Here is a 20,000-nt window from a genome sequence, read left to right on the forward strand (position 1 = left end):
GTGGTTCTAAGGAAATAAATATTTGACAGATGAAATTCTGTATTCCGTCGCTGACTGTTCATTGCTATAGGCCCATAAATGATACCAAGGTGAAATATTGGTAGTATACCCCCCAGTGGACTGTTCCTTTGGCACTGCAGCTTGGAAATGTATAAAACTGTTGGGTTTCAAAGTAATTTTCATTTACTACGTCCAACTCATAAAGAATAGGACTGACAATGCTCTCTGCATGTATTTTGACAGGTAAATTGCTTAAAAGAACGTCGCTCGATTACTGGAGCTATTGATGAATTAAAAATGTCACTGACTTTGTGCTTAGAACCCAACTATCCTAACCTAACCTGTCCAGTTGCAAATCACAAATCAACAAAATAAAGAAATGGAGATCATGAAATTAGTATTGAAGTTGAGAAAATGAAATTTTTCATACTGCAGTACATGAGTATATAGGATAGTTCAAGTACGAAAGTTACAAGCAACGCTTTGTTACAAAAAAAAAAAAAAGTTTTAAGCCTCAACCAGAACTTTTCATATACAGTAAAGTTCCCTTGAAAGAAGAAAGGCTATCGGCCTAACAGCCGACCAGTCAGTTGCGAGTGGCGTTAATACTTCCGTAATAAGCAACATTAATCTGTCATAGGGAATCCACATTTAAAGTCTTTGTGCAGCTACTCTATTTAGATAATTACTCCCAATTAAATCATATAAGTATAAAATACAGGACTATTGTTATTCAAGGGAACTTTAACTAACACAAATTGGAACCTTTACACCAAAACCATCCTTACATAAAAGCAATATCACACACTGTTAAAAATAATGATTTCTTATGATGATGGTTTGTGTCTCATTTATCAATATGATGTACACATACTCGTGCCTCGTCAAGGGGCACGAGAACGCTTACAAAGAAGTATAAAAAATATCAAATAAATAATGAATGAAATTAGTTGTCGACCTAACGCATGACAAGCCTATGTGACAATATATTTACATCAATGGATGAGCTTGTAGACTTACACATAAAAGCGCTTAAACTAATTATAATGTATATATATGTATATATATATATATATATATATAATATATATATATATATATATATATATATATATATATATATATATACGTGTGTTTAATGTTGTGTATATGTATATATATATATATATATATATATATATATATATATATATATATATATATATATATATATATATATATATATATATATATATATAGTATATATTATATATTATAATATATATGTGTGTGTTTATAATATATATATATATATATATATATATATATATATATATATATATGTATATGTATGTATGTATACAGTGTATATACTATATCGTCACTAGTGATGTACAAAGTTTTAGTATAAAAAAAAATTAAAGTTGTCTTCTAAATTAGTTCGTTTAGACTAATGGAACTTTTGAGACATTTGTAATGCCCTTCCGCTAACAAATAAGATCGTTGTTATATCTTATTTACTTACTTCCAGAAGTTTCGTTGTTATGCTAAACAAAAGGGCCACTACCTTAAAATACTTTGCAATATAAAAAAAGGCCTCTTGGATAGAAGGCAAAATTGAATATGGTTGTACAACAAATGAGTGTCTTCATTAGTCGTCCGCAACCGACCACGTTAGTACTTATTCCCTGCTTACCTTTAATAAAGTACAAAATAAGCTAGCTATCGTGACTTGAAAATTCAGGACGTTTCTAGGGAATCCCACAACACTGGCTAAGCGTGGTAGGCCTTAGCATAATCAAAGTGACTAGCTTAACACATTCTTAAAAATCTTACAACTCTAGATCTAGTGACTGGAGAGCCTTAAGCCATCTTGCGCCGAACGCATCACAGCAAAATTGATTCTGTTAAGTTTAAGTTCCAGTCCAGGATTTAGATATTGGTTCGACGGTGATCCATACTTTTGTGATGCCTATTAATTCCAAGTCTATCAGACAACCGAGAATAGTTCTCATACGTCTACTAATGCGCCTTGAGTAGACCCCATTCAGACCACCATAAGCACTTCCAGCAAACATACTATGGTCTAAATTAGATGCGTGCCTTCTGGTGCTTTTGTAGACCTTGTCTGTGGCCGTAATAAGATGTATCAGAGACGCTGCCGTAGACCAGATTAGATCAATGGAAAGAGATGGGAAAGGTGGGTCGACCTAGACGTCGTCTTTCAGCGTGACTTTGACGGCGTTCGGAGAATAAATGGTGACGCCTTTCGTCTCCTCTGGCGGCATGTCGTTGAGGCCAGCTGTTTCTTCGTCTTTCGATGCTGTCAAAAGAGAAAATCCATTAAAACAATGCCAAAAGGAAAGGCACAATTTATAAAGTACTGACACATATAAGGCATTTCCGTTTCAATTCATAGATTATTAAATTATTAATTTAATACACAAACGAGAGAGAGAGAGAGAGAGAGAGAGAGAGAGAGAGAGAGAGAGAGAGAGAGAGAGAGATTACCATAGGCAATGATATCATCCTGATGATATCTGATTCGACATGCTGTGTACAATGGGCATCTAGACCAGAAGCAGCAGATGATAATGATGATGGTGATGATGACGCATACCGCAGTTACAGTCAGTGCGATAATCATGGCCGTTCTGTCAATAGAAAGATTGGTTTAGCTTTCACTGTGCTTATTTCGACTGGAAATTCCACGGAAGCACTGCGTTACACATATAAAAACATACTTCCCTTGGACATCTTCCTGCAACAAGTGCACGAGCCTCGTTGTCACTCTGTTTAGTATTCGCCAATGCATATTACCTAAATCCATAACTACCATAGATCATGTACTATGTCCCGCTTCCTGGATATTAAGGCACCTCCTTTCCAGTACTGTTACTCTATCCATTCTTATCTAGGTCTTCTAGTGGACAAAAGTCAAAACGAAAACTATCTAGGTCTTCCTCACCCCCTTCCTGCTAAACACTTTGAACAGTGCACTCTTTTCTTCAGTTCATTGTCATTCATTATTTCCAAATAACGGAACCATCCCAAAGAAACTAGAATTCATCCTTTCACCTACACTAACTCTTTTACTACTCCCATGTATCTCTTCAAATCTTGTACCTTAAATATTACTCCATGCATTTCATCCCTTGACTTCCGCTGCATTTATTTAAGTTCCGCAATTGACACCCCAATGTTCCTCCCATACATTTGCTTACGTCCTACTATGGTTCTTGATTCAACTGTTTCTAGGCTTGCTTATAATATTTCCCTACCACCATCTGAAATATTGTCTCCGAAATATAACTACAATAACCTACTGCTTCTATTCTCTCGTTGTCCGCGGGCTTATAGATAGACATATAGATGTTTGGTCAAGAAGCAAACATAATTTCATTTCATCCATACATATTTTTTCTTTTAATTCAACTTCATGGCAGTAGGCTAACATTTATGAAAGACAGTGTCAGTGGCAATCGGTGAAATGCAGATAATGAGGTCGCAGTAAGACCTACTAATAAGTTAAATACAACTAAGAGAACTATAATGAAGTCTCAGTGAGACCTAAGTTAAAAAAAAAAAACCAAGAGAATTACGATAACAATATGGCAGCATTCTGTGTACAAGGACTCGTAAGTCAGTAACTACATATCTGTGCATGTGTTGACTCTACGTGTGTGACGCTTGTGAAAGTACCGTTGTAATTTTGCATAGGCTGTTCATTAGAATAATTGTTACTTTGTTATACCTTGAAAAGATTATTGGATCAGAAATTAGAAAAGTTTGCCCTTTGCGGGACAATAATATTGGCCTTGGTCTAATTTTGGTGTGATGAGCTAGACCATAGCCTAGGCTATTTGTAGCGTGGTAATTTAAGCATATTTTTTATGTGTTTGTGTGAAACCATAACAACCGGGCAGCTCAATGCTATGAGGTATTCAAATAAAAAAATATGCGAGGTAGGCCTAAATTGTGAATTAGTTTGTTGAAACGTTTTTGAAACTGAAAGCAGTATCCTAGGCCTAGGCTGGTTGTACCATGCCCATTTATGAATGGAACTAAGGTCATTTTGGCTTGTTCTTTATGACTGTTTGTAACGTCCATTGGATGAAATAATATATCAGTGCGTGCCAGTGCCTGCCCAATGAATAACGCACTGATAATATGGGCTTTGAAGATGCTAGTGAACAATTAGGTTAGTAGCCTTGCCATTGTTGACCTTAGGGAGTATGTTATCGCAGGGCAGTGCTCGAGTCTCTTCGAGTGGGGTCCAGGTATGGCAAACGGCCGAATTGGGTGTATATAATAATTTGATCACCGAGTGGCAATAGTACTAAACACTGTGTCCCAGGAGCTTCCGCCATGCCTTTTGGCCTAAACTTCATAGGCTCTAGCCTAAAGTTGTGACGGCCTAACAGGTTCACGGCCGAAAATTAATACTGCCTAAAATTGTCACAAAATCAGTATAGGTCTCGGTTTATGACCAAATCCATGGGGACGTTCATCCTACACTATTATGCAGCATGTGGCCATTCGCCTCAGGTGTGGCTCCCATACCCAAACAAGAAGGTTTGAAGCCACTGCCGACATCAGTAACCTTAGGTTAATTCATCCTTGCATCATCTAATTTTTAATGAGGTAAGGACGTGTAGCAGCTATTTTAATGTAAGTTATAATTACAGTATTGGATGGAGGGCCTGTTTATTTTCATCATCTTTGATAGTGTTAGAGTGATATTATTTAGGGGGATTTAGGCTCCCCAGTTAGGTAGGGCACGAGGTTAATATGTTAATTTCTCCCAAAAAGCACGAAGCATACATTTTTCTAGTTGCTTAGCTTATCTTCGGCTTTGTTTTTGACATCATTGTTTTAAAAGTCCTAACCTAACCAGGGTCCAGTAGCCTATTATAGAGGGTGCAGTTACCCTCTGGACTTTCTCCCTGGATATTCTTTAGCAGTGTTAATTCAAAGGAATGCGTCCTAACGTAATGTAATGTAACCTGACCTAATCAGGGATGCAGCATCCTATCAAACCCTCCACCCCACCCCACCCCACCCCCACCAGGTTTGGAGGTCAAACATTCTAGTTCACCAGTTATCAGGTTCACTAGTCATCAAGAATAGACTATTCATATCATGCTTATACCTTTTAGCTAGCCTAGGGTTAATTTAAATTTATATTGCCCCAATGATACTTAGTAGTGCTAATGACAAATGGTGATCCAGCTTTAGATCTGGAATGCATAATCCTTAATAGGTTGTTTCCATTGGTAGTGACTGTTATGGGTACTGAATTTGAAGCAAAATAAGTATTTGGAGAACCAAGGATCATGTAAGATCGTGGTGTCCCAGTAACATTTACTACTACTGCAGCCCCATCCTATTTGGATTAACTATCAGGCCCTAACTCATGAAGTTTTGGGATGTGGTACAGTAGCATTGTCTTTTCTGTGGGGAAAAGCTAGGACATACATTGAAAGGGTACAGGGTGCAGTATAAAGTACTTAAATCATTAAACTCCTCAGTTGGGTGATAGTATATCATCATCTTAGGCCCCTTGTGCACATTGTGTATTTTTGCAGTTATATAACTATCAAGTATTATTTACATTAAAAATTACTTTAGTGATGTGAAGAGCTTATACTGTATTTAGACCTTGTGAAATGATTTCTCATAGAAAATTCCTGCATTGATTGTATAAAAAACTTTCTTGAAAATAGTTTGATCTGGCAAACTGACACCTTAAGGTTAGGCTTCTCATTCACAAACAGTACTCACCTATCATCCATATAAACTCCAACTGGCTGTGGCGGTGGGGCACAGCATCTGGCCACTCCATTGTAGGAATGATCATGGCCTGTTTTTCCGTCCTTTGCTCCACTGTCCTCAGATGTGTAGCAGCAATGTGTGTGGTTTTCTGGATCTAGTGGCCCTGGGCATGTCATCAAACCCATATTTCCTCCTCCACTGATGATCAGTCCTTCACCTGACCCCTCCTCTCCTGCTGTAATGTTCACCTGGCACACATGTGCATCTGGAATAGAATGAAGTTGTTATTGTAAGACCAATGATGGTTGTGGTTTATGATTTCCATATTGGTTGTATAGTTGAATATCAATTGAGATTGCATAATGATAGAGCTTGTATGATATTACCAACTTTACAGGTAAGATTAACAGATTTTTTTATAAATGTAGATAGTACTTTATTTACTTTCTTTTCATCATTATCTTGGAAATGCAAAGGGCCACTGTAAAGTTCTAGTAGCCTACTATTTAATTAGATATGTATTTGTATATTATTTTAATTATATATATATATATATATATATATATATATATATATATATATATATATATATATATATATATATATATATATATATATATATATATATTATATATATATATATCTTAGTTTAACAGGACCACTGAGCGGATATAAAAATATATATATATATATGTCAAGAGGTAAACCGCACATGCCACCTCATTTTCCAAGCACGAATGTAACATAACTTGCAAATTAGAGTAATTTAACTTTTCTTATAATCAGGCTCTTTTATTGTTTTCATCTTAAAGTTAGTTGTGGGTGGAAATTCACCCCTAATTTTTCTCTCCTCATCACTACCCCATGTGAGAACTCCTTTAATTCTTTCTTGCCCTAGTGACTGCCAGAGACCTTTTAATTCTGGTGCTGAGTCATCCGGAAATCACTAATCCCACTGAGGCAGGCACACCCAAAAGAGAAGGTGCTCCCACACTGGTGACTGACCCATGATGTGATAGCTGCCTTATTGAACACCTGGCAAATGCACCACGTATGCCCGCATGTGGACCGTATAGAAAGCGGGACTCCAGGTGAACGACAGCAGCAACGCCTGGAATGAGTAATGGCATAATCCTTATGAGGGCATAAAAGAAGGAATGCTAACTCGCTCGGCCTTAGAATAGACTGAGACTCAGAAGATGCCAGAACTATCCCAGGACACTTGGTCCTCCACTCTGCTCCTTAAGCTGCTCCGTGCAATCCTGCGTGGCAGTCCTTGAGCCTACAGTGTCCTTTTGTAGTGAAGTCCTTTAACACTACCCTCCATTGTCGGCCCCCCGAAGACATGGAAGCAGTCTCCTGGCGAAGGTAATGTACCGAGATCAAGGTTCCTAAGTCAGTTACATGTCTATCAGCCTTCTACTATACTTTTCCTTTTCCTTTCTAAGGCGCTAACCACAGTGAAACCTGAGATACTTTAAACTGTGTTAACGTAACAATAACTTACAGTGGTGTGCATTAAATGTTTATTCTTGGGAGTAGAGTCACCAGAGTCAAGGCCACAGTGGAGTGTATTGCATGTTTATTGCTTGGAAGTAGAGTCACCAGAATCAAGGCCCCTTTTGGCACCTTTTGTGCATGCCCTTGATTCCTTGATCATTCTCCCAGTACACCTATGTAACCACGTGTATTCCAGTTACAGATAGGAGTTGCCTACTGTGGATCTGAGCATCATCTTGTGTGCGCAGTGGTATAACCTCTGCTTTCTCCCCCTCTGTCGGTGCCCCCTTGAAGCGGGCCTTTGAGTTGCTTCATGGAAAATACCCCAGTTGTTTGTTACCCCTTTGGAAAGGCAGGAATCTGTTTACCTGTCCAAATATAAGCTCCCTTTTCTTGTGATATGTAATTAATGTAAATATATTCATGTAAGTGAAAACTTAAGTGTTTACTTGAAGCTTTCCCCCCTCTGAAGCAGGCCTTCAGCCTACACCTTTGCATATGTTTATTGGACTCGGCCTAAGAGTCAGATATAATTAGTGTTCAAGGTAAGTTCCTGTTGCACTCAACCATAAAATCATAAACATATCATATATATATATATATATATATATATATATATATATATATATATATATATATATCTGTAAATTGGTATGTAAACGTTCATCTATGATGGATGTCATAATTATAGTGTCTTTTCTCTGAACAGCATTCCTGCACATCCAAAATCCCAGAACTTAGTACTTAATCTTTCTCCATATTTTGCAATATCAGTAGAGGGTATCGGGCAGCAACCCTTATGCTTGTTGACCTTCACACCACACAGACTGACAAGAATTGTTTTAATTCCTTTTTTGACATCCTACAGGAGTGAAAAGCTTCAGAAGAGGCCTTATGCCCTCTTATCAAGGGGTCCATAACCCCCCTTTTTTATTTTTAGGCACACCTCTGCTATATGTACCCCAAACTGCATAATACTTCCTATCTTGTACCACATAGACTACTACCACAACAGTGGTTAGTCTTTGGTAAATACACAGACTTGACATATGTGGTTGGCATTGCTCCAAGAGAGATGATCACCTGACGTTTAGGTGAATTTCCATCCACAAGGGGTTCTCAACCCTTTATTAGGAACTCTTCTGCCTTGGAATAAGTTGCTTTAGAATCCCAAGACATTGGCTGTTCCTAGGACAGCAGTGACAGTTGACAGTTTAGTACAGCTCAGTTCCTCCGGGTGTTGGAGTGTGTATATATATATATATATATATATATATATATATATATATATATATATATATACATATATATATATATATATATATATATATATATATATATATATATATATATATATATATATATATATATATATATATATATATATATATATATGTGTGTGTTTTTTGTATGTATATGTGTATTTGCATATACAGCCGTTAAACAATGCACAACGACTTAGAACAATGGATATAACATACTTGCTGGTTCCAGCAAAGCATAATTAGCGTGCATCAGATTCCCCGACCACCCTCCACCCCTTGTGCCTGCTAGGGAAGTCAACCCTTTTTAGTCGTCCTGCCACCCGTACGTTTAACCGACACTTGAAAAGTTTAAAAGGGAATGATGAACCTCTGGTACTGGGATAAGGGGGGTGGGGGGAAAGAGTGGTGGGGACATAGTGCCAGTTTAGTGTTAATGCTATTACGTTGCTATCGGCCGTTGCGTAAAGGAAACGCATTGATACGCGAAAAGAGCGGAATACTGGTACGTGGAGGAGTGTTGCTGGTAATAGCAGGTGTCACGGTGATTAGTAACGACGTGAAACGGAACATCTGCGGGAAATGCAAGCAGGTGGGAGATAGGTGGTCGAGGTTTTAATAACTGCGTGGATCATTTTCATTGATTAACACATCTGACGACGTAATTATAATATATCGGGTGTAAAATACCTGTATTCTCCAAACCGCAGGCCTGAACGTGTAGCAGGGTTTTAAAGAGATCGAAGCTTGTCGATTATAGCTATTTAAGTGTAAAAGCAATAAAACGTGCTTGGTAACGTCTACTTCCATTTTGAATATCCGGATGACATATCCTCCATCATTGGTCATTTTGCTTTTTACTTTTTTTAACATTTTTTCATAAAACAACCACTCGTAATTGTAGTTACTGATTGAAATTTGAATCTTCTTTCTTCAAATGACATTTATTTAGTGAGAGATTGTATGTAGTGAGTTAAAACCTTGTCATTTTGTTCTTAACCTAATGGCTAAGTTTCCTTTTAATTAGACCAGGAATGAACAGCGTAATGGCCTTTTTAAAACTATTCTTTTTTTTTTTATCCCAAGTTATTCCTAAAAATATATAATTCGTGATTCGCTCTCTCTCTCTCTCTCTCTCTCTCTCTCTCTCTCTCTCTCTCTCTCTCTCTCACACTTCACAATCTACTTTGTATTTTTTTCCTTCTGTGTTTTTGTGGGAGTCGTTTGATTGCATCGGGTGATCAAGATTCTTTATTCGGCACGATTAAAATACTGTATACGTTTTTGTCTCTTATTCTTCAATGCTGGGGGACGTTTAAAATTCCACTATGCTCAGAAATATCTATCAGAAACACACACACACACACATAGTATAACATACACACATATATATATATACATATATATATATATTATATATATATATTGTATATATTTAATTGTATATTTTCATTAAACGCAACTGTGGTTAATTCTGGACAGTGATACGTTGTACTAGGGGTAATAGCGTTCTAAAATTGTTAATTTCAGGAATGCGCACTGATAAACCCAGTACCCATTTCACAATAGAGTGATTTACTGTTATTTTAGTAACTACGTGCAGTTACTGTACCCCAAGGAGCAGTATAAATTCAGAACATGTGAAGCCCGTTATCACATTTACTTAGTATCACATGTATAGCACAGGCCTACGAGTCATTGAGGTGAATATATTGCTAATGCCAGCACTTTATGCTGAAGCTAGAGCTTTTTGCTAATCCCTCCGGGGTTCATGAGAGGAAGAATTAACGGAATCATGGCAGGTAATTTTGTATCTCACATACCTGAAGGTAGCCTATATACTGTGTATGGTTGGCACTCCCACTTACTGCTGTTAGAAGCACGCGCAAGGGGTGCACCTGCACTGGTGCCATCATTCCCCTCGACGCTCGCTTGCGCTCACGGAAGGACCATTTTGTCTGTTCCACGTGGATTACCTCTGGCATATATTATATTTCTCTTTTTGTTTTAAATGTGTATCGGCGTGTTTATGTATCGCCAGGTACGGGATGTTTTGCGATTAATTTCAGTGTCGAATCGATGTCGGCAGTTGATACAGAGAGTAGCCTATTTTCTATGTAAGGTAATTGGTAGGAATTAATATTGGCGCCAACTTGTGAGATCAGTTAAAGAATTTGATGAGTCCTCCGGTTTTCACACTTGTCTTCAATTTCACTGGTCGAACTTGATGTGACAATGCAGTGCTTTATATATAAGAAATGCAGTAATTCTTGTGACTTGCAGTTTCCTCGCCCAGTTCCCAAAGTAGTGGTACACGCGTCAAGCGAGTTTTTATAGTTAGTCTTACGGTGAAATCTGGTTTCTGTCCCACTGGCGATGACTCGGTTTTTAAACTCATTTAGCCTTCTCATCCTCTCTCTTGAGCTATGAGCCTTCGTTTTTGTGGTACCTCAAGGCATGTGCTTTGGTCTTTTTTTTTTTTTTTTTTTTTTTTTTTTTTACTGAAATGATAAAAACTAAGTGCATGGTAGAATTGCTGGAGGAATTCTTGTAACTCTGTACTCATTAAGAGTATCCGTAACAGAAAGTCAGACCGGCTGTTGGCAGAATATGGAACTTGCAACCTTAAAGTACTAATGATGTATAATTAGGCTGTAGGTACTCGATGTAGATTGACCGAAATTTTGAAAACATTCCAGCGTATGGATTTTGCTGGAAAAGTGTGGATCTCTCTCTCTCTCTCTCTCTCTCTCTCTCTCTCTCTCTCTCTCTTTGTTGGTGGCGCTGTAGGGTGGAGTTTCAACAAACGAAATGAAATGTACACGTTTGCAAAGGCATTCATATGTATGGTCATATCGATTCGTATCGGCTGCTCAGATTTTTTTTAACGTACAGGAATGTATATATGTATAACTGAATCACGAAAACATGGAACGTGATGAATATATACAGTAGATAATGGCAATACCACGAAGAAAAGAGAACGACTGCTTAATGGCAATACCACGAAGAAAAGAGAAACGACTGCTAAGTAAAGGACAGTAAGTCGAGAGGCCTAGCACCACTCCGTCGTTTCTCTTTCCTTCTTGGCATTGCCTTTATATATAGAGTGTGTTCGTGATTTTAATAGCCAAAATTATCACAACGTCTCATGATCTTCATACTTTTGATGTACTTCCCACTGAAATCCTCTAATCCAAAATGGAAAATAAACGAAGCAGCTCTCCTTTCCCTCGCAGAATTCGAACGCTAGAAAAATTAAGGTTAAACGGCTAACGCACCAGGCTTAGTAAATAGATAATAATTAGGCTAGATGCTCTCATGAACGCTCGTCGGATGAACTCGGATGCATTTTTACCCGAGACGAAATAAGCGCATTGTCGCTGTCGTGACGTGATTGTACTTGTGTGTGTGTTGTGTGTGTGTCCGCGATTGAAGTCCGTAATAACTACAATCAACACAGTTAGCCAACAGTTGATTCTGAGAACTTGTTACTTCCTTGAGTGGACTGTTGTGCAATGAAGTGAAACTCCACATTAATTGAAAATGGCAGTCTTAGCCTTTGACGTAATGAATGCGTATTGCGTCGTAATTATCGACTGGCTAATAGATACGTGAATCTCTCTCTCTCTCTCTCTCTCTCTCTCTCTCTCTCTCTGAGGACATGATGTTCAAGTTCTGAAAACAGCTTCAATTAATCGATTCACCAACATGGGAGCCACATTAAGATTGTTAAGAGTACAAAAAAAGTTCTTTGCATCAGGAAGAAAAGTATTTTCATTTCGACCTACTTATTACGAGAACTCAGTTTTTGTCTCATTAGATGTCGTTTCATACGGCAGAGAATGTATGTATACATACGTACATACATGTATATTATATATATGTATGATACACTAGGTTGTGTGCCCCATTGATCAATGCATTTGAAATTATTGACTGCGTGTGGATTTGCTGCAGTTCAGAGAAGATATTGGTTTGGTAGTTTTCCTGTGATCGTCGCAGAACTTGTAGCACAAGTTAATCAGAAACGATGTACGATTTTTTTTTTCACTGGTGTGAATTAGGTGATAGTTGGAGACGAGGTAGGATTTTGATTGTAGCGTTGTTTAAACTGTGTATTGAACACGTTTCGTTGAAAGTACTGGGACAACGACATAATTTTTTCATAGGAAGCCGGCATATCATGTGAATCGGTTATTCTTCTTCCTTACTGAAACTCTTTACCAAACACATCGTATCTAGAAAAAGTTTCTGAGTGACATAACCTCCACTAAAATCGTAATGGTGGCCACTTTATCATGTCAGAGAGAAGTTATTTAAAAAATATATTGAACAAGGCCATTTTTACCATCTCTTTTATCCAAGACCTTTGGATAAGTCTGTATGTACTGTAAATGTGTGATTATTTTTGTGCAAATTGAAACACACTGGCTTCAAGAGTTATCTCTCAGCCCATCTCCAGTGTCGTTATGTCTCTGCTTCCCGATGTTGGTCAAGACAAGCTGGTGCTTGTCATCAGGAAGGAAATATCCATTTTCGGTGATAATCGTCTTCACACTCTATTCTTTCTTCCTCCCGTTCCTCCCCTACTCTCCCTTCGTCCTTCTTTCTCCTTTTTCTCCTTATCTGCTCCACTCCCCTGTTTCATTCGTTCTTTCCGTTCGTCGGCCGGATATTTATTATCATTGCTTGGCAATGACACTTACAGACCACAGGGTGCCATCTCATTGCTTTCACGTTTGGCTATATGCGTTTGTGCTGGTTTTTTAATCTCTCTCTCTCTCTCTCTCTCTCTCTCTCTCTCTCTCTCTCTCTCTCTGGTAAAGTTAGCTGTAGGTGATAATAATAAAAATAACAGTAATAACGTACAAAACTTTCGTACCATACATACGATGATAATGGCTACAATAAATAAATAACAAAAATAATAACGTAAATAACTTGCGCACTGTATATATAATAATGAATACAATCAGCGCAACCAGAACAGAGGTTAGGAAATGAAATTGACAAGAAAAGGATACAACAAAGAAGAGGAAATAAGTTTGTCCATTAAAAGCTTAGGACTAGAGTCATCGTCTTGAACAGCGTAACATCACTTTGGGAAGGGGGAGGGAGAGAGAAAAAGCGAGAGGAAATGATATATAATAAGGGGCGAGATAAATCCCCTCAATTGGCCCCCTAAAATAGGTGTTGATTGTGTTGTTATTGCCTCGGATGCTGCGCCGTCGTCTGCAGGATGCCACGTTTCCTGCCTAAGAGAATAATCTCGCGTTTATTTTATTTTTTTTTTTTTCATGAACGTCATTTCTTCTTTCCTTCCACTTAAAAATGGGATGTTGCCATTTATTTTTTCCTGATTTCTTCTTTAAAATAAATGGGGTGTTACCATTCGTTTTTTTCCTGATTTCTTCTTTCAAAAAAAAGGGGGGTTACCATTAATTTTTTCCTGATTTCTTCTTTACAACAAAAAAATGGGGTGCTACCATTAATTTTTTTCTCTGATTTCTTCTTTTAAAAAAAAAAGGGGATACCATTCATTTTTGCTTTTTTTTTTTAACCTGATTTGTTCTTTACTCTCATTTAGAAAAGGGGGCGGTACCCTTAATTTTTGAAACCTAATCTCTTCTTTCATCCCATTAAAAAAGGGGTGGCACCATTCATTTTTACTCATATTTTTACCTAATTTCGTCTTTCCTCCCCCTCTACGAAAGTGGCAGTACCATTCATTTTTTACTCTTTTTCAACTTGATATCTTCATCTCTTTAAAAGGGGAGGGGTACCATTCATTTTTACCTTTTTTTACACGTGATTTCTTCTTTCCTCCCATTAAAAAAGGAACACTACCATTCATTTACTCTTATATTTACCTATGCTCTTCTTTCATTCATTTAAAAAGAGGAGGGATTCTTTCCGCGCCGTTAAAAGGCGTTACTAGGCATTTTTGCTTTTTTTTTTTTTAACCTTCTTTCTTCTTTTAAGTTCTTGAGAAATGGGAGGGATACCATTAATTTTTACTTTTTTTATCGTCTGATTTCTTCCTTTCTTTAAAAATGGGGTTTTACCATTCATCTTTTGTTTTTTGCCTACCAGTTTCTTCTTTCCTTGCCTTTAAAAAATGGGCGTTACCATGTATTTTTTTCTCTTTTCAAATAATCCATTCTGTCTGGCCTTTAAAAGGGGTCTTTTTCAATTTATGTTTAGTCTCTTTTCATCTAATATCTTCTTTCCTCACTTTAAAAAAGTATTACCATTCATTTTTTTCTTGTTAGCTTAATTCAATCTTTTCTCCCTTCAAAAAAGGGGTCTTTATCCATTCATGATTAATCTCTTTTTCGCCGATTTTTTTCTTTCCTCCATTTAAAAAAAAGGGACATTTTCCATTCGTTTCTGCTTTAGTTTTCGCATCATTCCTTCTTTCCTCCCTTTAAATTAACGGGAGTTTTCCCTTAATTTTTGGTATTTCTTTCTCGTAATCCCTTCTTCTCACCCTTTACCATAAGGGGCGTTTTCCATTAATTTTTACTATCTTTTCCACAATTCCTTCTTTCCCCCCTTCAATAAAAAGGGGCCGGTTTCCATTCATTACTACATTCTTTTCCACAATTCCTTCTTTCCTCCCACTAAAAATGGGCTTTATCTTTCGTTTGTTCTCTTTTAGTACTGTTTAGGATTCGCTCTTATGGGCTTGTTTCCTGGATCTAATTATTGCTTAGCTGGTTCCTTACAAGTTGAAACGCGTGCCTCACTTCAACACAGTTTGAGTGTCAGGTTGATTGATTGATTTACGGCTACTAAAACTGGCGTGACAATATTCAGTGTCAGGTTATGTGACCTTTGATGTTTTGAGATCAGCTTCGTACACAAGTAAAGCGTCTTTGCATTTATTGTTTCATTTTTTCTTGAATATTTGTCTTTTAATATGGCTTCTTCCTTTAATATGAATTTTGTTTTAGTAATGATATACTTTTCTGTGGTACATCATTCTACTAGGGAAATTCCAGAAAATATCATTTAAAAGAATAATCAGAGTGCAAAATTAATTCATTAATTTTTTTTAGTAGAATGTTAAATGCCGTGTCCCACAGAAGCCATGCAGTTGCCAAAGCAATTTACATGCACATTCAGGAAGGGAGATCGTCTGTCAATTCTCTCGGTTATTCAGCAACTCCTTTTTCATTAAAGAAATTTGTCAAAAGGTGGAAATATGGCTCCAAATTCCATAGAATCCGCAGATAAATTTATCGTTAGACATAACTTTTGAACTGACCTTAACCTTGACCTACAGACTAAGGCAGCTGCCATTAAGGGCATTCGTGTTTCGCAGAGTCATCTGGTCGGGAGGAAATTGTCATGTATATATGCCTTTGCAAGAACCATAATGGTGTCTTCGTGAATATATTAAAACTTGAAGGAGACGACATGTTTTGCAAGCAACACTCTCAGCAAAATGCTTGTCTAATGCAGCGATGGGAATTGCTGACAGAAAGAGTTATGGGCATGTCTGTATAATGCATGCTCTACGCACTTTAGAGATGTTTAAAGTTAAGGAGGGCATTAAGCTTGTCAAACATAACGATAGGGATAAGCGTAGGCAGACTGTGGATTAAGATAAGTGGGGCACATAAGTTATTTGATACAGGTCGTTTTACCCATATCTTTGGTACTAAGGCTGTTTTACCAATGGTCAGATTTTAAAGTTGACGTGATTACTTTGCAGAATGGGGCATTTGTTGGGGAATACTTCAGGTCATTCTTAAAGACATGAAATAAGAAAAACAAGAAGAAGACCATATTTAATAAAGGAAGCCACCAAGCCATATTAGAGGTGCCAAGAGGGGAAACCTTGATATTAATGGCATTGGCTCGAAAAGAGGCGCACAAGTGATTAATATCGAATGGTGACAAGACATCAAAGAGGCCGACGTAGGCGAGAAAGAGTTGTTAGTTGTTTGTGAAGAGATGCGTTTATTGGATGTTGGTCCCCGTGGAAACGGTGGATGTGGGCGATATTGCAATTATGGAAGATAAGGAGACTACAGTCCTAAATGTGAAGAACTTTAGACACCATAGGTAGTGATACATAATAGAAATCGTAGTACGCTGGTTACATTCATCAAACGTCCTCTTACGAAAAGGGAGACCCTTATTGTTGCAGGAAAGTCAGATTCGGTAATTAATAAGAGAAATCATAGTTTCATGATGAACTCGATGGCCATTGACTTGAACCAAGTCCTTTAAGGCACACACACATACTCCTGTTTTAACGAAATTTTGCACCAAATAACGAAAACGCTTGTAAACCTAACCTTGGTCGTTGTTCAGTTATAAATGTTTTTGCAAATAAGTTACTATAGTATTAATATCATTATGAAATAACTTCGCTCAGACAATACACGCACTTTCGTACTGTCAGAAGTTGCGTGTGCAGGTATAGGTTCTGTGGTATTTTATGTTAATGATCGAGAATGTTATTATTTATAAGGACAACATCCGTAATATCACCCAAAATTTTAATTGATCAATTAGTGATAACACATGATCATCCATGTAACGATATTTGGGTTTGAAATCGGAAGCCACTCCCGCAAAGTCTGTTTAAATCCTCCTCATTCCCCGCACTTCTCTCGTGGTTTTTTACTCATTTCTGTGCCTTGATCAAATTCGGTTGCGTGTGTAAAAAGAGGGTCGTTACGCGCACCGCTTCCGGTTTTGACGGGGCGCGGTATACTCCGCCAGTTGACTTAAGTGTTGGGTTGGGATGTACGTCAAGATTTTTCAGTCAATATATATTGTGTATATATATATATATATATATATATATATATATATATATATATATATATATACATATATATATATATATATATATATATATATATATATATAATAAATATATTTACTGTTTGCTGTTAAAAATGTTAATATTTCTTTTCGAGTGGCTGTGTTTACTAACCCGTATGTTTGTTACTTTTTCCTTCTTCTTCTTCTTCTTGCCCATTTCTTTATGGATTTGCTGTTTCCTATCAGTTACTTTTTCCTTTTGTAAGTGCATTATTATTTATAACTTATGCTTGTGAAATTTGATTTCATTAGAAGAGACAATGGCTCTTATTTTCGATATGTACGATATTTTTGAAGCTTGGGTTAAGTTTTACTTATAAAATTATTTTTTTCAGTTTGGTATTTAATACACGAGACTTTTTTTTTTTTTTTTTACTAACGTGCATCTTAGTTTAGTAACATCGGCCAGAAGTGAGATATGATTTGCATATTTACTTACAGAACTGTCAGCGTTCTATCTGTAATGGCCAAATGTCATTGCATCCCTTTATAGAATAGTCTTATGTCAGGTGGTGTTAGCCAAAGGAATATAATGACAATGCTAAGTCAGTGTTTTTTTTTTTTTTTTTACAGTTGCAGTGGGTGTGGTCGTGTCTGCTCTGTCCTTTGCATGCAGGTGAAGAGTTATTTTTTAACAGAGGTTATTTTGTTTTTTATGGGTTTCATGAAAGGTTTTGCCCTCGAGGTTCTTTGGATACTAAACATGGTAGAGGGATGACACGAACCGAGAACAGTGTGCTATTTGACAACCAAACCTAGGGGCTTATCCTCTCTCTCTCTCTCTCTCTCTCTCTCTCTCTCTTCGAGTTGCTGCTATGCCAAATTATGTTCTGATCAGTCTAGGAATCTCTCTCTCTCTCTCTCTCTCTCTCTCTCTCTCTCTCCATGTTGTTACGATTCCAGATTATGTTATAATCAGTCAAGCGAATCTCTCTCTCTCTCTCTCTCTCTCTCTCTCCATGTTGCTGCGATGCCAAATTATGTCTCTCTCTCTCTCTCTCTCTCTCTCTCTCTCTCTCTCTCTTCATGCTGCTACGACATAAAATTACGTTCTAGTCAGCCTGTTCTAATCAGTCTAGGAATCTCTCTCTCTCTCTCTCTCTCTCTCTCTCTCTCTCTCTCTCTCTCTCTCTCTCGCTCTCTTCGATGTTGCTACGATGCCAAATTATGTTCTGGTTAGCCTAGGAATCAATCTCCTCCGCTCTTCTCAAATGCGAACTGCCCCTCAGCTTGCATCTCCTTCCACAGCATCCCTTTCCACCATCTGCCTCTAAACTCTAAAGCATCCCAGTCTGCATCATCTCATTCTTTCCCTTTCTCACCTCCCCCGTGATTAACGGCATTCTTCAAGTTCCTCTACAATGGCGATTTAATTGCTGTCTCGCACACCGAAGAGTGTTACGTCATCGTTCAGGTGGGACTAGTGTGTGTGTGTGTGTGTGTGTGTGTGTGACAAATGGAACTGAGCGATACTTTCTCTGACAGTCTCTAGATTGAAGATGCTTCTTCCGTAACGCATGGCTGAGAAGATGCAGAGATGGGATGTTTGTCTATTATTATTATTATATATTATTATTATTATTATTATTTTTTTTTATGACCTCGTGGTTTCAGAAGATTGTGTATAAGAGTAACAAGCAGCCAGAAATGTATCCAGACCCATGTCTTAGTGAATAGAGACTATTTCAAACCAAAAGTTGACATTCCGTTTGAATTCAGTCCCTTCTTATGTTTTTTGCTTAGTGGTTCAGCGACGGGTGGGTACCGTTCTCAGCTAGCACTCTGCTGGCCCCGCGTTCGATTCTCCGACCGGCCAATGAGGAATTAGAGGAATTTATTTCTGTGATAGAAATTAATTGCTCGGCATAATTTGTCTGGATTCACAATAAGTTGTAGGTCCTGCTGCTAGGTAACCACAGGTTCTTAGCCACGCAAAATAAATCTAATCCTTCGGGCCAGCCCTAGGAGAGCTGTTAATCAGCTCAGTGGTCTGGTTAAACTAAGATATAATTAACTTTATTGGTTCAGCTCCCTCTTATGTTTCACGCTAAGTGATTATAAATCTATCTGTGACCCTGATATTGGTAGCTGGTTCATTCCTGGTATCATGTTGAGTTTTCTAACGACTAGAAGTGACAACCAAACGACCCATTTTCCCAAACCCTGGCCTTTTGAGGATATACTTAGTTTTCTAGCTTTTATTATCTACAACAAATTTAGGAGATGGTTGGGTGTTCATCTGTGTATGTCAGTGTGTGTATGTATCATTACTTGATCTTTAGAATGGGTGAACACAATTGAAAAGGAAAACACTTTTTGATTGACTCCATTCCCATTGTCAACTTTTAATGTTTATTTATTTCTCCCACATATATATGTGTAAACAGAATATCTAAAAAATCGATGGACGAATTATGATGAAAGCAAGACCCAAGATAGATGGTTGACTCTTGATGGGTCGCACTGAAGAATTGTTCCCATGGAACCCATCTTGGTTTTAACTGTTCCATCACATAAACAGAGAGAGAGAGAGAGAAAAAAACCTTACAAGATTCCTATTACAGCAGCTGATTTTTCACTGAAGTGTGTGTGATATTAATCAGAATCTTCTTGCCTTCTTTCACATAGACCTAACTG

The 20,000-nt window shown here is 37.5% G+C and overlaps 2 protein-coding genes across 6 annotated transcripts in view; one reads left to right on the forward strand and one right to left on the reverse strand.

Moving 5' to 3' along the window:
- Positions 1 to 2,046: 2,046 nt before the first annotated feature.
- LOC136834374 (uncharacterized) overlaps positions 2,047 to 20,000 on the reverse strand; it is a 71,329-nt gene continuing 53,375 nt past the window's right edge. The window contains exons 2-4 of the mRNA XM_067096929.1: positions 5,764 to 6,019; positions 2,491 to 2,633; positions 2,047 to 2,302 (exon numbers count right to left, since the gene is read on the reverse strand). Coding sequence (XP_066953030.1) covers positions 2,190 to 2,302; positions 2,491 to 2,633; positions 5,764 to 6,019 — 512 coding nt within the window. The 3' untranslated portion in view covers positions 2,047 to 2,189. The remainder of the gene's footprint in view (positions 2,303 to 2,490; positions 2,634 to 5,763; positions 6,020 to 20,000) is intronic.
- The window catches only part of LOC136834372 (basic helix-loop-helix ARNT-like protein 1), a 509,755-nt gene continuing 492,849 nt past the window's right edge, over positions 3,095 to 20,000 (forward strand). Inside the window, exons 1-2 of one of the 5 annotated variants that reach the window (XM_067096924.1) lie at positions 3,095 to 4,623; positions 6,653 to 7,122. The gene's annotated coding sequence lies outside the window, so the exon portion shown is untranslated. Of the gene's footprint in view, positions 4,624 to 6,652; positions 7,123 to 11,901; positions 11,958 to 20,000 lie in introns of those variants that run through there. The other 4 variants (XM_067096926.1, XM_067096923.1, XM_067096921.1 and 1 more) reach the window with 4 other exon arrangements.

Source organism: Macrobrachium rosenbergii, chromosome 53 (genome assembly GCF_040412425.1).
Source record: "Macrobrachium rosenbergii isolate ZJJX-2024 chromosome 53, ASM4041242v1, whole genome shotgun sequence".
Classification (NCBI taxonomy): Eukaryota; Metazoa; Arthropoda; class Malacostraca; order Decapoda; family Palaemonidae; genus Macrobrachium; species Macrobrachium rosenbergii.